Genomic DNA, 13,856 nt, shown 5'->3' on the forward strand with positions numbered 1-13,856 from the left:
TAAGTTTACCGAGACTTTTTTGCTTCCAGTATCGCGTACTTTCAACTGTATGCATGTTGTTGTTGTTGTGGTCTTCAGTCCTGAGACTGGTTTGATGCAGCTCTCCATGCTACTCTATCCTGTGCAAGCTTCTTCATCTCCCAGTACCTACTGCAACCAACATCCTTCTGAATCTGCTTAGTGTATTCATCTCTTGGTCTCCCCCTACGATTTTTACCCTCCACGCTGCCCTCCAATACTAAATTGGTGATCCCTTGATGCCTCAGAACATGTCCTACCAACCGATCCCTTCTTCTGGTCAAGTTGTGCCACAAACTCCTCTTCTCCCCAATCCTATTCAGTACCTCCTCATTAGTTATGTGATCTACCCATCTAATCTTCAGCATTCTTCTGTAGCACCACATTTCGAAAGCTTCTATTCTCTTCTTGTCCAAACTATTTACCGTCCATGTTTCACTTCCATACATGGCTACACTCCATACAAATACTTTCAGAAATGACTTCCTGACACTTAAATCTATACTCGATGTTAACAAATTTCTCTTCTTCAGAAACGCTTTCCTTGCCATTGCCAGTCTACATTTTATATCCTCTCTACTTTGACCATCATCAGTTATTTTGCTCCCCAAATAGCAAAACTCCTTTACTACTTTAAGTGTCTCATTTCCTAATCTAATACCCTCAACATCACCCGACTTAATTTGATTACATTCCATTATCCTCGTTTTGCTTTTGTTGATGTTCATCTTATATCCTCCCTTCAAGACACCATCCATTCCGTTCAACTGCTCTTCCAAGTCCTTTGCTGTCTCTGACAGAATTACAATGTCATCGGCGAACCTCAAAGTTTTTATTTCTTCTCCATGGATTTTAATACCTACTCCGAATTTTTCTTTTGTTTCCTTTACTGCTTGCTCAATATACAGATTGAATAACATCGGGGAGAAGCTACAACCCTGTCTTACTCCCTTCCCAACCACTGCTTCCCTTTCATGTCCCTCGACTCTTATAACTGCCATCTGGTTTCTGTACAAATTGTAAATAGCCTTTCGCTCCCTGTATTTTACCCCTGCCACCTGTATGCATTTACGCCATTAATTAAGATACACCGTGTATATGTTGAGAGCAAAAATTTAATTAAATATTTTTATTTACTTACCAAAACATGACTACAACTGGCATTTTTAGTGTGCATGCAGTAATATTTTTCTATTAAACTTCTGATGGATGGTGACTGTAATGTAAGCTCCAACGGTAAAAAGATATTTTTACATGATACAATTTTAGAATTTAACCATTTTTGGATTTTTTACGCTTTACTTGTACTGCGTAACTTCGCTTCTTGCCAAATTTCATGATTCTAGGTGAACAGGTAGCCAGCCTCTGATGGGGTAGGGTAAGCCTATGATGGGACTGGGGCAGGTGGTGCTGGGTGGGTAGATTGGGCAGGTCTTGCATCTGCGTCATCCACAAGGGTATGATCCATATGGCAGGGGCTGGGGGTTTGAGTGGCATATGGATGGACTAGGTAGGATGTTGTGGAGGTTGGGTGGGTGGCGGAACACCACTTTGGAGGGGACGGATGTATCTTGGGTAGGATGCCCTTCATTTCAGGGCATGATGACAGATAATCAAAGCCCTAACAAAGGACATGGTTCAGTCATTCCAGTCCTGGGTGGTATTTGGTGACAAAGGGGGCACTTATTCATGGTTGGTTCTTGGGATGGATAAGAGGATCGTGTGTATGGGGATATGGCTTTCCTTCCATCTGTACCTTTGGTTTGTGTACTTATCAACAACGCAGCACTTCTGTCTTTTGATGAGCCATCTCCTGCACTTCTAAATAATTTTCCACTCCCCAGAAAAAGGATTCTTAATAGTCAGATGGAAAGACAACAAAGTAATCCTGTAATGGTTCTGTTTTAACAGACTGAGGTACAGAACCCTAAAAATAAGACAATTCCTAGCATTGGGAACTAACATTTCTTCCTCAGAAAGCAAAGAATGATAAATTTGAGAAGGTTAAAAACAATGGGCAGGTTACTCAAACACCAGGATGAGAGAGACACATGATCCAATACTGTTGGTTATACTGCTTAGCTGTGCAACTTGACAACCTGTGACACACTTGACAATCCCATCAAGTGTAAGATGCGCAGTGTTATCCATTTTTTAAACGCGCAAAAAGTCTGACACATCAAAATTTATGCACAGATAACTAAGGTTTACAATAATGTGATGAACGAAACATCAGTTCTGAAATGGTATATCATGTTTAACGGCAGACAGAAGAATGTTCATCACGGAGATCACTCGGAACGGCACTCAGTAGGTGACTGGCAGACTCAAAGTAAGAACTGAAACAAAAATCTAAGGAGATATCCATTTTGTAATTAGTGGACTACATTGGCCCACTGTTAGATGCTTCAATGACTTCGTCATTCCATTAAAGACAAGTGCAGTGGAATGCTAACCAATGGAGTCATCCTCCTTCATGATAATGTACATTGGCCTGCTGTGGGAGTGACACTGGACTTGTTTCAGCAGTTTTAGTGGTAAATGTTTTAACATCAATCATACAGTCCGGACTTAGCCCCAAGTGATTATCACTTATTCCCCAAACTGAAAGTTTCTTTTGAATGGACAATGCTACAGAAGTGCTGATGCACTTAAAGAAGCCACTAATCAGTGGTTCAAAAGCTTGTCAGCAACTAAGTAGGCAGAAGACACAGAAAAGCTAATAAAACAGTACAATAAGAGCCTAAATTTGAATGGTGACTGCGCAGAAACACTGCTTGGGTATCAAACTTATGCAAAATACAGTCTCATATCATTATATCAAATAAAAATTTCTGTAGAAAAAATGTTCTTTACTTTCCAAATGACTCTCATACATAGGTTTCCTTGACAGAGTAAATAGTGAAGGCTGCAGAGAATCAAACAGGCAAAAAGACAAGCTCCAGAAGTAATCTACATTACACTGACATCTACACGGTTACTCTGCAATTCAGTATTACCTCATGTGACCCAACATTTCTCTGTAACTCAAATTGATCTACGATGCAGTTGGCTTCTACCAGTTTTTCCATTCTTCTGTAAACTGTGTCAGGGACACAATGTGTAAACTCACTGATATTTTGATGAAGCCTAAGCTGACCATTTCAGTATTAAGTCATATTTGGTACATGGTTATCTACTTCTCTTAAGAGTAAAACTGCCAAATAGCTCAAGTATCTGACTAAACAAAGGCATTTGGCTCTAGTTTAAACAGATGATTTTAAGGCCACATAGAAGGCAAAATTGCGAAAAATTTGTTTTTGTGTGTGTGTGTGTGTGTGTAATTTATTAGATTGATTCTTTAAGAATAACCCTGCAAAGTTTCATAATTGGATTCTGGCTAGAAACATGTTTTAAAAATATCTGTCTGGGCATCTGCGTCTGTTACACCCCCTCTTTGTATGCTGTGATCCACACCTTCACCAAGCTAGAAATTTTTTGTGCTTTAATTTTTCGTTCACACAATCTAAACGAATTGCAGGAGAGTCTAGAAGGTGATGAGAAGTCTTTACTTGTTCCTTTGTTTACAATGTGTGTTTTTTAACAGTACGTGCTACAAACTTTTTTCAGTTGTTAGTTTTGCATATATCAACCTGTTTTGCTCTAAATGGGTCACAATCGTAGACCTATATTCAAAAAAAAAAAAAAAAAAAAAAAAAAATTAAAAAAAAAATAAAAAAAATGAGGAAATGTTGAATTTCGCGTGTAAAGATACAGGAAATTTAAATAACAGTTTGCAGATGCTGCTCTTAAATGTGAAGAACAATTTTCGATAAAGTCACAGAGTTCATCGAAGAAGAAAATAAGTGAAGGAATTGATGACACTGTGTACAGTGCCAAAGACGAGTTCCCCAGTGGATTTAGGTTAACTGACTCAGAAATACTTGTCCACACGATTAAAGTTTCATGTGCATGTGGTAACTGTGGGTCAAAGGGCCTTGAGCTGTATGACGACATTGTCCTCATTTGTTATGAAGACAGCTGCATGTGATGCCTGTCTAGTGTTCAATAGTGGAAATGTATGTAGGAATAAGTGCCTGCAGAGACTAGGTTCCAAGCAGATGGATTCACACTGAAGATACTCTGAAGCATCGATGAAGTGTAACTGGACAAAGCTCAGGCAGCAGAACAAAAAATGCAAAAGTTGGGTAGACAAAGAAGGCAGGGAAAGAGATTACTCCAGGAAGAGAACAAAGATTATGGATATGGACAGCATTAGTCACTAGAGGTACAGCAATATTGTCAGAAATTGAAATAAAATCTTTTCAAAGCAACTATGACTGTCAGCAAAAATCTGTTCCACATGTTTTATTATCCTCTAATGCAGATGTAAACTGTGAAATTCCAGTTTCATTGCTCGATTAGTTTACAAGAAAAGGTACATAACAGAAACAACGGTAATTAATAATTCGTATCGTCACAAAATGTACGTCAATGCGCATTTTCAAACAAAAACTGAACAGAACATCAAACTTTATGTTTTACATAATGATCTCAAGTTTTACTATTTTAGCTGTAATATTTTTGGACATACATAAATGTTTAAGTACTTTAGTCCTTAACTATCATGTTGGGTGTGTTCGCTGGGAGAGGCAAAGTATTGGTCAAGAACAAGGCGCATAGGGGCTACAAATTTTAAGTCTGGAATTTAAGGAGGGATTGGTTGAATGGTGAAATACAGAGCTCCCCACCTCTTGGAGCAATACCAATGGTTAAGTAGAAATAAGGAAAAGTATGTGGAGTTGTTGTTTGGCTATGGTGAAAGGATGTTTGCAAAAGGAATTTATGGACTGAAGCACAGGAGCTAGGGTGCATTATGAGATTAGTGAAAACATTGGAGATGACTAACTGGTTCACTTTAGAGAAGAAAGGTTAGAGCAACGTGATGGTTTATTCTGCACTGACAAATTGAACACTGAAAGAATGGCCAGAAAATTAGAAAAAAAGACATAACCCTTAATGTACTGCAAAGATTGATGAGTAGCAGGAAACACTGAGGAAATGGAAATACAGAAAACAAGTAGTCAAATAAGAAAGTGTCAACAAATGGGAAAAAAAGATTGAAGATAGCCAAACACAGAAGCAGATTGCTAAACAGTGAAAAAGACGTAATTAAACAAAGCAAAAATGTTACCAAATACACCACCACAATCAAGATTTCACATTCACACTTGTTTCGCATTCACATACAATGCTAATTCACAACCTAACTATTACCTCCCAGCCTGACCTAGATCTTGGGTTACATTACAGATTAGTCACTCGGCACAAGCAAGATATCATGTTTCACACACTATCATTAAATAAGCATAGTATCAAAATGAAAGGCCATTCAGGAAACACACTTGCTGGTGTACGGACATCGCCACTGTAGGAGCTTGTCACTAGTTATCTCATACCATCCTCCAATTGGCTTCCTTCAACTTGACATAATGATTCATTGCAAACATTTGATCTAAAGCACAGCACACTGACAGTATTTTTTTTTAACTTTGACCATAATTTTCAATTTATTGATTCTTAATAACTCTATCGTGTTGAATATAGTTGGTTAAGTTAGGTTTTCCTTTACAAAATCCAAATTGTTTAAAATAAGAATGCCTTTCTGGAACAAATGTTAAATACGTTCTGTTGCACACGATGTAAAAATATTTTAATGATGTGCTTTTGGTGTCCAGCAGAGCTGTCAGTACCAGCAGATCAGCTGAAGATCTGAAAGCACACCATCAGACTCAGCTGATCCATAACTACACCTCAGGCTACACTAGAGATCAGGCTATCTCTACAACAGAGATGTTGAGTTTCAACCAACCAGGTATGAGGAAACTAAGTGTCTACTCACCAGAATTGTGGTTGGAGGACGATAACGTGTGTATGGAGCCCGCACTGCTACTCCGGGAGAACGGGTAGCGCAGCTCACGTTCCGTGGGGCTGGAAGGCTCCATCTTCATGTCGATCGCGCTGCCAGTGCTGGAGTTGCTGACATCCATCATGGCGTTATTGCCGACGATCGCCCCGTGGCTCACACTGACTGCACCATGGTACTGGGTGGGCACAGACACTGCCCGCGGGTTGCGTGCGCCTCCTGTACAGATAGTGTCACCGGTAAGCTCTCGAGCACAATCGTAAGGAAACGCTCGAACTATCGTGGAGAAATTGTCGCTATCAAAGACATTTTGGTACGTGTACGTGTTACATAAGAATGTACTCTTTCCAGATATCAAGTGTTAGTGTGAAAGATGTGGAACGTAATACAAATTCTGTAGCTAACTGGGAGTCAGTAACACTGGCATGTCACATTCGGAGAACACATTAACACTTAATCAAGCAATGGAAAATCCAGGATGGAATGTAACAATATCATGAAAAGGAAAGTTGCTACTCACGATACAGTGGAGATGCTGAGATGCAGATAGGCACAACAAAAAGACTGTCACAAATAAAGCTTTTGGCCACTAAGGCTTCATCAACAATAGACTACACACACACACACACACACACACACACAGGAGGCCTTAATGGCCATAAGCTTTATTTGTGACAGTCTTGTTGTGCCTGTCTGTGATTCAGCACCTCCACTAAATGGTGAGTAGCAACTTTCCTTTTCATGATATTGTTACATTAACACTTAACTGTGACAAACTTTAATGCATACAGTTTCTGGCACCGAACTCTTGTAAAACTGAAATTTTATTGTCAAAAGGTGGTCGAACTGTCATAGAAATCGATCATTTTAACCTATTACAATTGTGGGTAGATAGAAGGCCTTCTTGAAAGTCATGTATAAATGGCTGTCAGTTCTTTCCAACATGTCCGAAGGGACAGACACCACTTTGATGCTGCATCCACTAGGAATCACGACACAAAGGGATTAAAGACATTAGCTGCCAGTGGACATTGATTTATATCAATGGGGTAGGTTGAAAATTTGTGCTGGACCAGGATTTGAACCCAGGTCTACTGCTTATTAGGCAGATGCTCTGATCACTACGCCATCTGCACATAGTGGTCACCACAACTGCACTGACTATCCCAGCACATCTCACAAGAGACACAAATTCATCTTGCCAATTCCTGTAAATGTTCAGTGCAGATGCACACCAAGCTCAAATTGTTGCAAGAATGGGCAACATGCCAAGAGTAATGGGGCTAATGACCAGGGGACACTACAACCACACTGTGTGGTATAAGTCAAGAATTTGAGTGCGATGGGAGTTGTGCTAGGGTAGTCCATGCAATTGTGGTGAACAGTGTGTCTGGACGGTGTAGTGGTCAGCGCATCTGCCTAGTAAGCAGGAGACCCCGGTTCGAATCCCGGTTTGCAATAACTTTTCAACTTGTCCCATTAATATACAGGGTTATTCTAAGTGCTGGACTCATTTTCAAAACTTCGTATTTATTCAAGTACAAATCCAAAATGAACAAGCTTTCTACCAATGGAAAAAAGAAGTTTCAAAGCTTTTTTCGTAATCTTTGATAACAATTTAATAAATTTAATAATTTGTAATTAATTAGTTTTTAATAATTAGAAATGTGGTAATGTTATAAATGTTCAATGTAACCACTGTCAGCTCACGGCAAACATCGACGCTGTAGCCAAATTCGTCCCACACATGCGAAAGCGTATCTGCTGTTACTGACTGCAGAGCAGCAGTGATCCCGTCCTGCAGATCATTCAGAGTTGTTGGTAGAGGTGGGACATAAACAGCTTCCTTCACATAACCCTGTAAGAAATAGTAGCAGGGTGTGAGATCAGGAGATCTCGGTGGCCAGAAGTGCAGAGCCAGGTCCCCAAGTCCGCTGCAACCGATCCAGCACTGAGGAACGCTGCAACCGATCCAGCACTGAGGAGCGGAGTCATTCAAAAAGCCTCGTATATCACGGTGCCAATGGTGCAGAGCTCCATGCCGACATGGCATTTGATGGCGAAAAGTGGCGACACTACAAGTCAGGTGTCTACCCGAATAACAATTAGTTAGAAAAACTCGTGTAATACAACAGATAAAACTGACTTCTAATCCCTTTTATATACAATCATCCACCATTCTGTCCCTTTGTGACAATTCTGAATTAATTACATAACTTAAAAGCGTCTCTGTACTGTTACACTGGGCCTAATACAATATTCTGATTGTAAACTGTATACTGCAGCCACTTACTATCCTTCCCCATATTAGGGCATGAAGATGCCTAGAAAATGTGCTCAGATTTCAGAAAAACAAACACGTAATTGTATTGCGATGGCACTGGCCATGTTAGCCCCTTCGGTAGGGAAAACTGGACACCGTGTAAACCTTCGGAAAAATACGTTTAGTACCACTATATTATTTTCTTTTTCGATTTAAAAATATTCGGTGTGATACCTTATAATACGGAGATTCAAAATGAGTATCTGCTAAGCTTCTGTCAGTAGCCATTGTTTGTTGAAAACTGAAAACCTGTTTAAGGTGCCAATCCTCCCTTCCATATGCAGTGCAAGGTGTCACCCTGCTATATTGGCTCTAAAGCAAAAAAGTTTAATGACCGCTGCTTTGATTCCTTTGTGTCTTGTTTCTTGGAAGTATCAAGTTCAACATCGGGTGCAGAAACTGATTGCCGCTATCTTCACTATAAGGTCAATCTCCCAAGTTTCTGACAATGAAACACAACAGCTTGTTTACACTGGTTTCTTTCACTCTATTATCTCATATGGTGTTATATTCTGGGCAACTCCAACACTCACCAAGAAAATTCTTACACGCGAAAAGGGCAATCAAACAGTTCGTGAACTTCAAGCAGACCATTGCTCGAGTGTCTCAGAATTCTAACTCTGCTGATGGTGTAAATATATTCCACTGTGGGTTTTATTGTTGACAGTATTGACTCATTCAGAAGAAACTGCAGTATTCATTCAGTGAATACTAGATGGAAAAGTGACATGCACTCTGACTATATTTCGTAAGGACTGTACACAAAGGTGTACACTACTCAGTGGGCTTCATTAATAACAGGCTGCCAGCAGAACTGAGTGAATGAATGAGTGAGTGAGTGGAGGAGGAGGAAGAATGCCAGCTGCAAAACTCAGTAGCGTCTGTTACCAAACTGATCAGCTACAACAGGAGTCTGATCCATATTATGTGACCTGTTAAGACCCCTATAGCAATTTGAGCACAGATGTAACATCCCATAAAGGATTAACTGCCATTCCTAATTTACTTTCAAGCAATATATGACAGTGGACACACAATGGGAAACTACTCCCAGAGGTAAACAATCCTCCATCACTGGAAATAGTGATGCAAGTAGGCCATCAGCTTCTGGAGAGCCTAGCTCATGGTGTAAGGAACAGTCAGAGCTTCTTAGAACGTCTCACATACTGCCTAAGAAGGAGAAACATTTGCTTGTCACACGAACATCTTCACCAACAACGAATTATATGCACAGTAATGATTGTTGGAAGATTATAAGTATGATGTCCTGTAGGATCGCAGTCTCATTATTGTTTTAACAGGTTTATTTGTCACAGGTTGTTGTTATCGTTGGCACAGTTTTCGTGTCCTCAGTTTATTTTAAGTGTTTCGATGATTTTTTTGTAGTAAACCTCAGGACTGAAGAGAAGCAGAAATGTTTTTGTTTGCATCTGTACTCCAACACTAAAATCTCGAGACTGAATATCATCTCCCAGACGAGCTAAGTACATCATATTTCTCTATAACAAGTTATTCTGTAAACATTATTAATGCGCTATACTAGCAGTGTTGTCAGCTACAGAGTGCTTAGGGCAGAACATTATGCATCATGTTACACTCTTTGTTGATTACTCTGTTTCCCATGATAACCCTTCACTGTAGTCAGATACATTATTTATTGTGGGTAGCTCTGCCTCATAAACACAAGAGGCCATTCCATTCACTACTGGGTAGTGAAATCCCAAGGTAGTGCATGCCCTTACTGCCTGGCCAGGCTAGCATTAAGTTTTACACTTGTGACCTCATAACCTTTTTCTACACCTGTTGGCCTGCACCCCTCCCACAACAGCAATCTAGCAGCAAGAATTTTGTTCCTTTCCCCTGTAACTGGTTCATCTAATCTGCCACAGAGAGCTTAACAGTTTGGCCTGATGGCACCAGTATGTATGTTAAAGCTATGAATGAAGCTGACCTACAGCAGAGTGTCACAGTAGCTGCAGAAGAAAACAAACAAATGGTTTAGGTATAGCAAATTAACTGTGAACAACAAAAACATAGCTTAGATATACTTCAGACATATAACAAATGAACTATGAACCCATCTCTCAGTACAGCTTGAGCCGTGTAAGACACAGCAACTCTCCCCCCCCCCCTCCTCGCAATACTAAATTTTAAGCAGTATGGCTCAATGAAAAATTAATGCTGAAGAAACATACAGAAAAATTAAGCAAGCATTGATATGTTCTTAGAATCCAGTGTTATCTTCGTACTTTGCTCTCATACCTAGCATATTATGTTATGACACCATATTTTCGGAGAATACGAATCTGCTGAAACACACATTTATGCTTCAAAAGAGAGCAATAAGAATAATGAAATGGGTGACACACAAATTATCACATAAATTTTTTTTCAAGGTACAGCTTGAGCCGTGTAAGACACAGCAACTCTCCCCCCCCCCTCCTCGCAATACTAAATTTTAAGCAGTATGGCTCAATGAAAAATTAATGCTGAAGAAACATACAGAAAAATTAAGCAAGCATTGATATGTTCTTAGAATCCAGTGTTATCTTCGTACTTTGCTCTCATACCTAGCATATTATGTTATGACACCATATTTTCGGAGAATACGAATCTGCTGAAACACACATTTATGCTTCAAAAGAGAGCAATAAGAATAATGAAATGGGTGACACACAAATTATCACATAAATTTTTTTTCAAGGAAATAAAAATCATGACCCTATCATGTATTCATATTCATATGTTTCCTCAAGGCATACGAGGAACATTCTGTGTTAAACAGTCAAGTATACAACTACAAAACAAGAAACAGAAATGATTTTCATACAGAAATTTACAGAAAAGCGATGTATCAAGAAACTGTTCTTTATCAGCCTAAAATTCTGTTCTGTGAACTAACAAGGAAAAATCAAAAGAATGTCAAAATTCCACATATTCAAACAATGCTGATTAGCAAGAGTTTTTCTAGGAATACTTGAATCATCAGCATTCAAAATACAGCGGTTTATTTCCTTCATCATAGTGACCCAAGTGCTAATTTGAAAAATAAATTGTATTCATTTTTATTCTATTTCAGTACATTATGACTATTGTTATGAGTATGGTTTCATGTTATACGTGTTGTTGTTGTGGTCTTTAGTCAAAAGACTGGTTTGATGCAGCTCTCCATGCTGCAAGCCTCATCCTCTCCAAGTAACTACTGCAACCTACATCCTTCTAAACCCGCTTACTGTATTTATCTCTTGGTCTCCCTCTACAATTTTTACCTTCCACACTACTCTCCAATACTAAATTGGTGATCCCTTGATGCCTCAGAACATGTCCTACCAACTGATCCCTTCCTCTAGTGAAGTTATGTCATAAATTCCTCTTCTCCACAATTCTATTCAGTTCCTCCTCATTAGTTACGTAATCTACCCATCTAATCTTCAGAATTCTTCTGTAGCACCACATTTCAAATGCTTCTATTCTCTTCTTGTCTAAACTGCTTATCATCCATGTTTCACTTCCATGCATGGCTACACTCCATACAAATACTTTCAGAAAAGACTTCCTGGCACTTAAAATCTGTACTCGATGTTAACAAATTTCTCTTCTTCAGAAACACTTTCCTTGTCACTGCCAGTCTACATTTTATATCCTCTACACTTTGACCATCATGAATTATTTTGCTGACAAACAACAAAACTCATCTACTACTTTAAGTGTCTCATTTCCTAATCTAATTCCCTCAGCATCACCCGACTTAATTCGACTACATTACATTATCCTTGTTTTGTGATTTATACATAAGAATATTTTATTAGCAGACACATAACTGTAAATCTTTCATGTCCTGTTATTCATGTAAGAACATGTTTGATGAGATAAATCGAATCAAATGCATGAAATTCGACTCGATCAACTTCCCACATAAAAATACTTTGTCACAGGGGGTCACATGTCAGAGAGAGAACTTAAAGACAAAATGGGAATATTGGATTATTATTCCAGCAACTGACAAACATTTCTGATTTGGAAGGAAATGTCAATGTCCACTACTGTTCTAGAAAAGACATACAAGCACAATTCATGTGCACTTGTATTGCAACAGCCTGTGACAAGCACAACACCCTCTTAATTTGCAATCACAAACCACAAATACTTTTCAAAGGAAGGATCATTCCTTTGCCATCTCACTCAAAGCACATGAAAGTATAGTAGCACTGAGTACAACACTCCGTATTTGCCCCGAGTATGAAACACGATTTCTTACAGCTCATAAATTCTGAAAACACTCTCTCAGTACGTCTACTACACTGAACAGACATATTGTGGAAAACACACTTCAAACGTGACATGGCAGTTTGTATTCGCGTACATACAAAATACATAGGTCTACGTCTTTCTCACTGACAGCAACAGCACAATAGGCTATGTTATTGTTTTGGTATTTCCCAGTGTCTCAGCGTGCCAGTTGTACGCTGGGCAGTAACGAGTTTTCTTGACTTCCTGGCTAGCCTTTGAAAACCCAATTCACACGTACATGCATCCAATATGTCATTAGTTTCAAAATTGTACTATTTCCCTATATATGGTGTGGAAGACTAGGGCATGATGACTGTCAATAAGAAATATTGACGAGCAGCAAACTGCTTATGTATTAAACAAAGCTGTCGTTTCTTCGCGACTGCTGTTTGAAATATCCATTATAACAATAAAAAGAGGCTGACGGTAGTTAACGTAGACTAATTTAATGTGAGAAATGAACTGAGGAACAGAGAAAATGTCAGCAAATTGTACATATCGTAGTGTTGATCCCTAATGAATAACTATCCCACAACACACAAATAAACATTTAACAAAATATTCTGTAACAGCTGTTCATATTGTTACTTAACAACACCATTCACCACAAACATATAAACGTCACAATGATGCTGATCTTAAATTGCTTAATTTTGCTCACTCTAAACAATGCCGCCTGCTACCTTTCTCCCCAAACGTCTGGATATACACACGCCATGACAAGGAAGTGTTGCCAACATGGAAGGTTGCTTATTTAGTATTTACCCAAATAAAAATCCATCCCATTGGTGTACATCTCGGCCGAATCTCAAGATGCAATGATCATTTTACTGACGCAGCGTCTGCCTCAGGCTGTCTTTAGACTACTGTAAACGGTTTAGAAGAATTGAACCTTGGACCCTCTTATCTCTCACTTTTCATTAGACGTATTCATCATTCTCAATTGACAGCATTTAAAAATATTATTCAGAATTATTCGTAAGGGGTTTGTTAAAACATGCGAGCTGCAAACGAACGAATCATTGTCCAGTTGTGAGTTTGAAATGAACAGCAGTATAACATTCGTTTAAAAAGAGCTTTATTGCGTTTCATTATCGTCCTATTAGTTATCTCGGTGTTCGGAGATTAGTTTCAAGGTCACAGTAAAAAGTAAACACCAACTTCGACAGCGCAAGTAATTGCAATAATTACGGATCTCATACAAAGCGTAGAAGACTTGTGCAAATCTATACATGATTCTTGTGAGACTTAAAACTGAATTCATCAACATGTTATGAAAAGTGTGAATAGGCCTATTCGCTATCTGACAAAAGCTGTAAA

General features: G+C 38.9%; 1 protein-coding gene across 2 annotated transcripts in view; it reads right to left on the reverse strand.

Moving 5' to 3' along the window:
* LOC126215037 (max-like protein X) overlaps nt 1-13,474 on the reverse strand; it is a 61,151-nt gene extending 47,677 nt beyond the window's left edge. The window contains exons 1-2 of one of the 2 annotated variants that reach the window (XM_049941672.1): nt 13,302-13,474; nt 5,900-6,142 (exon numbers count right to left, since the gene is read on the reverse strand). In XM_049941672.1, the coding sequence (XP_049797629.1) occupies nt 5,900-6,142; nt 13,302-13,332 (274 nt within the window). In that variant the 5' untranslated portion in view covers nt 13,333-13,474. The other variant, XM_049941673.1, reaches the window with a different exon arrangement.
* Between the last annotated feature and the right edge of the window lie 382 nt (nt 13,475-13,856).

The sequence above is a fragment of the Schistocerca nitens genome, chromosome 12 (assembly GCF_023898315.1).
Source record: "Schistocerca nitens isolate TAMUIC-IGC-003100 chromosome 12, iqSchNite1.1, whole genome shotgun sequence".
NCBI classification, from domain to species: domain Eukaryota; kingdom Metazoa; phylum Arthropoda; class Insecta; order Orthoptera; family Acrididae; genus Schistocerca; species Schistocerca nitens.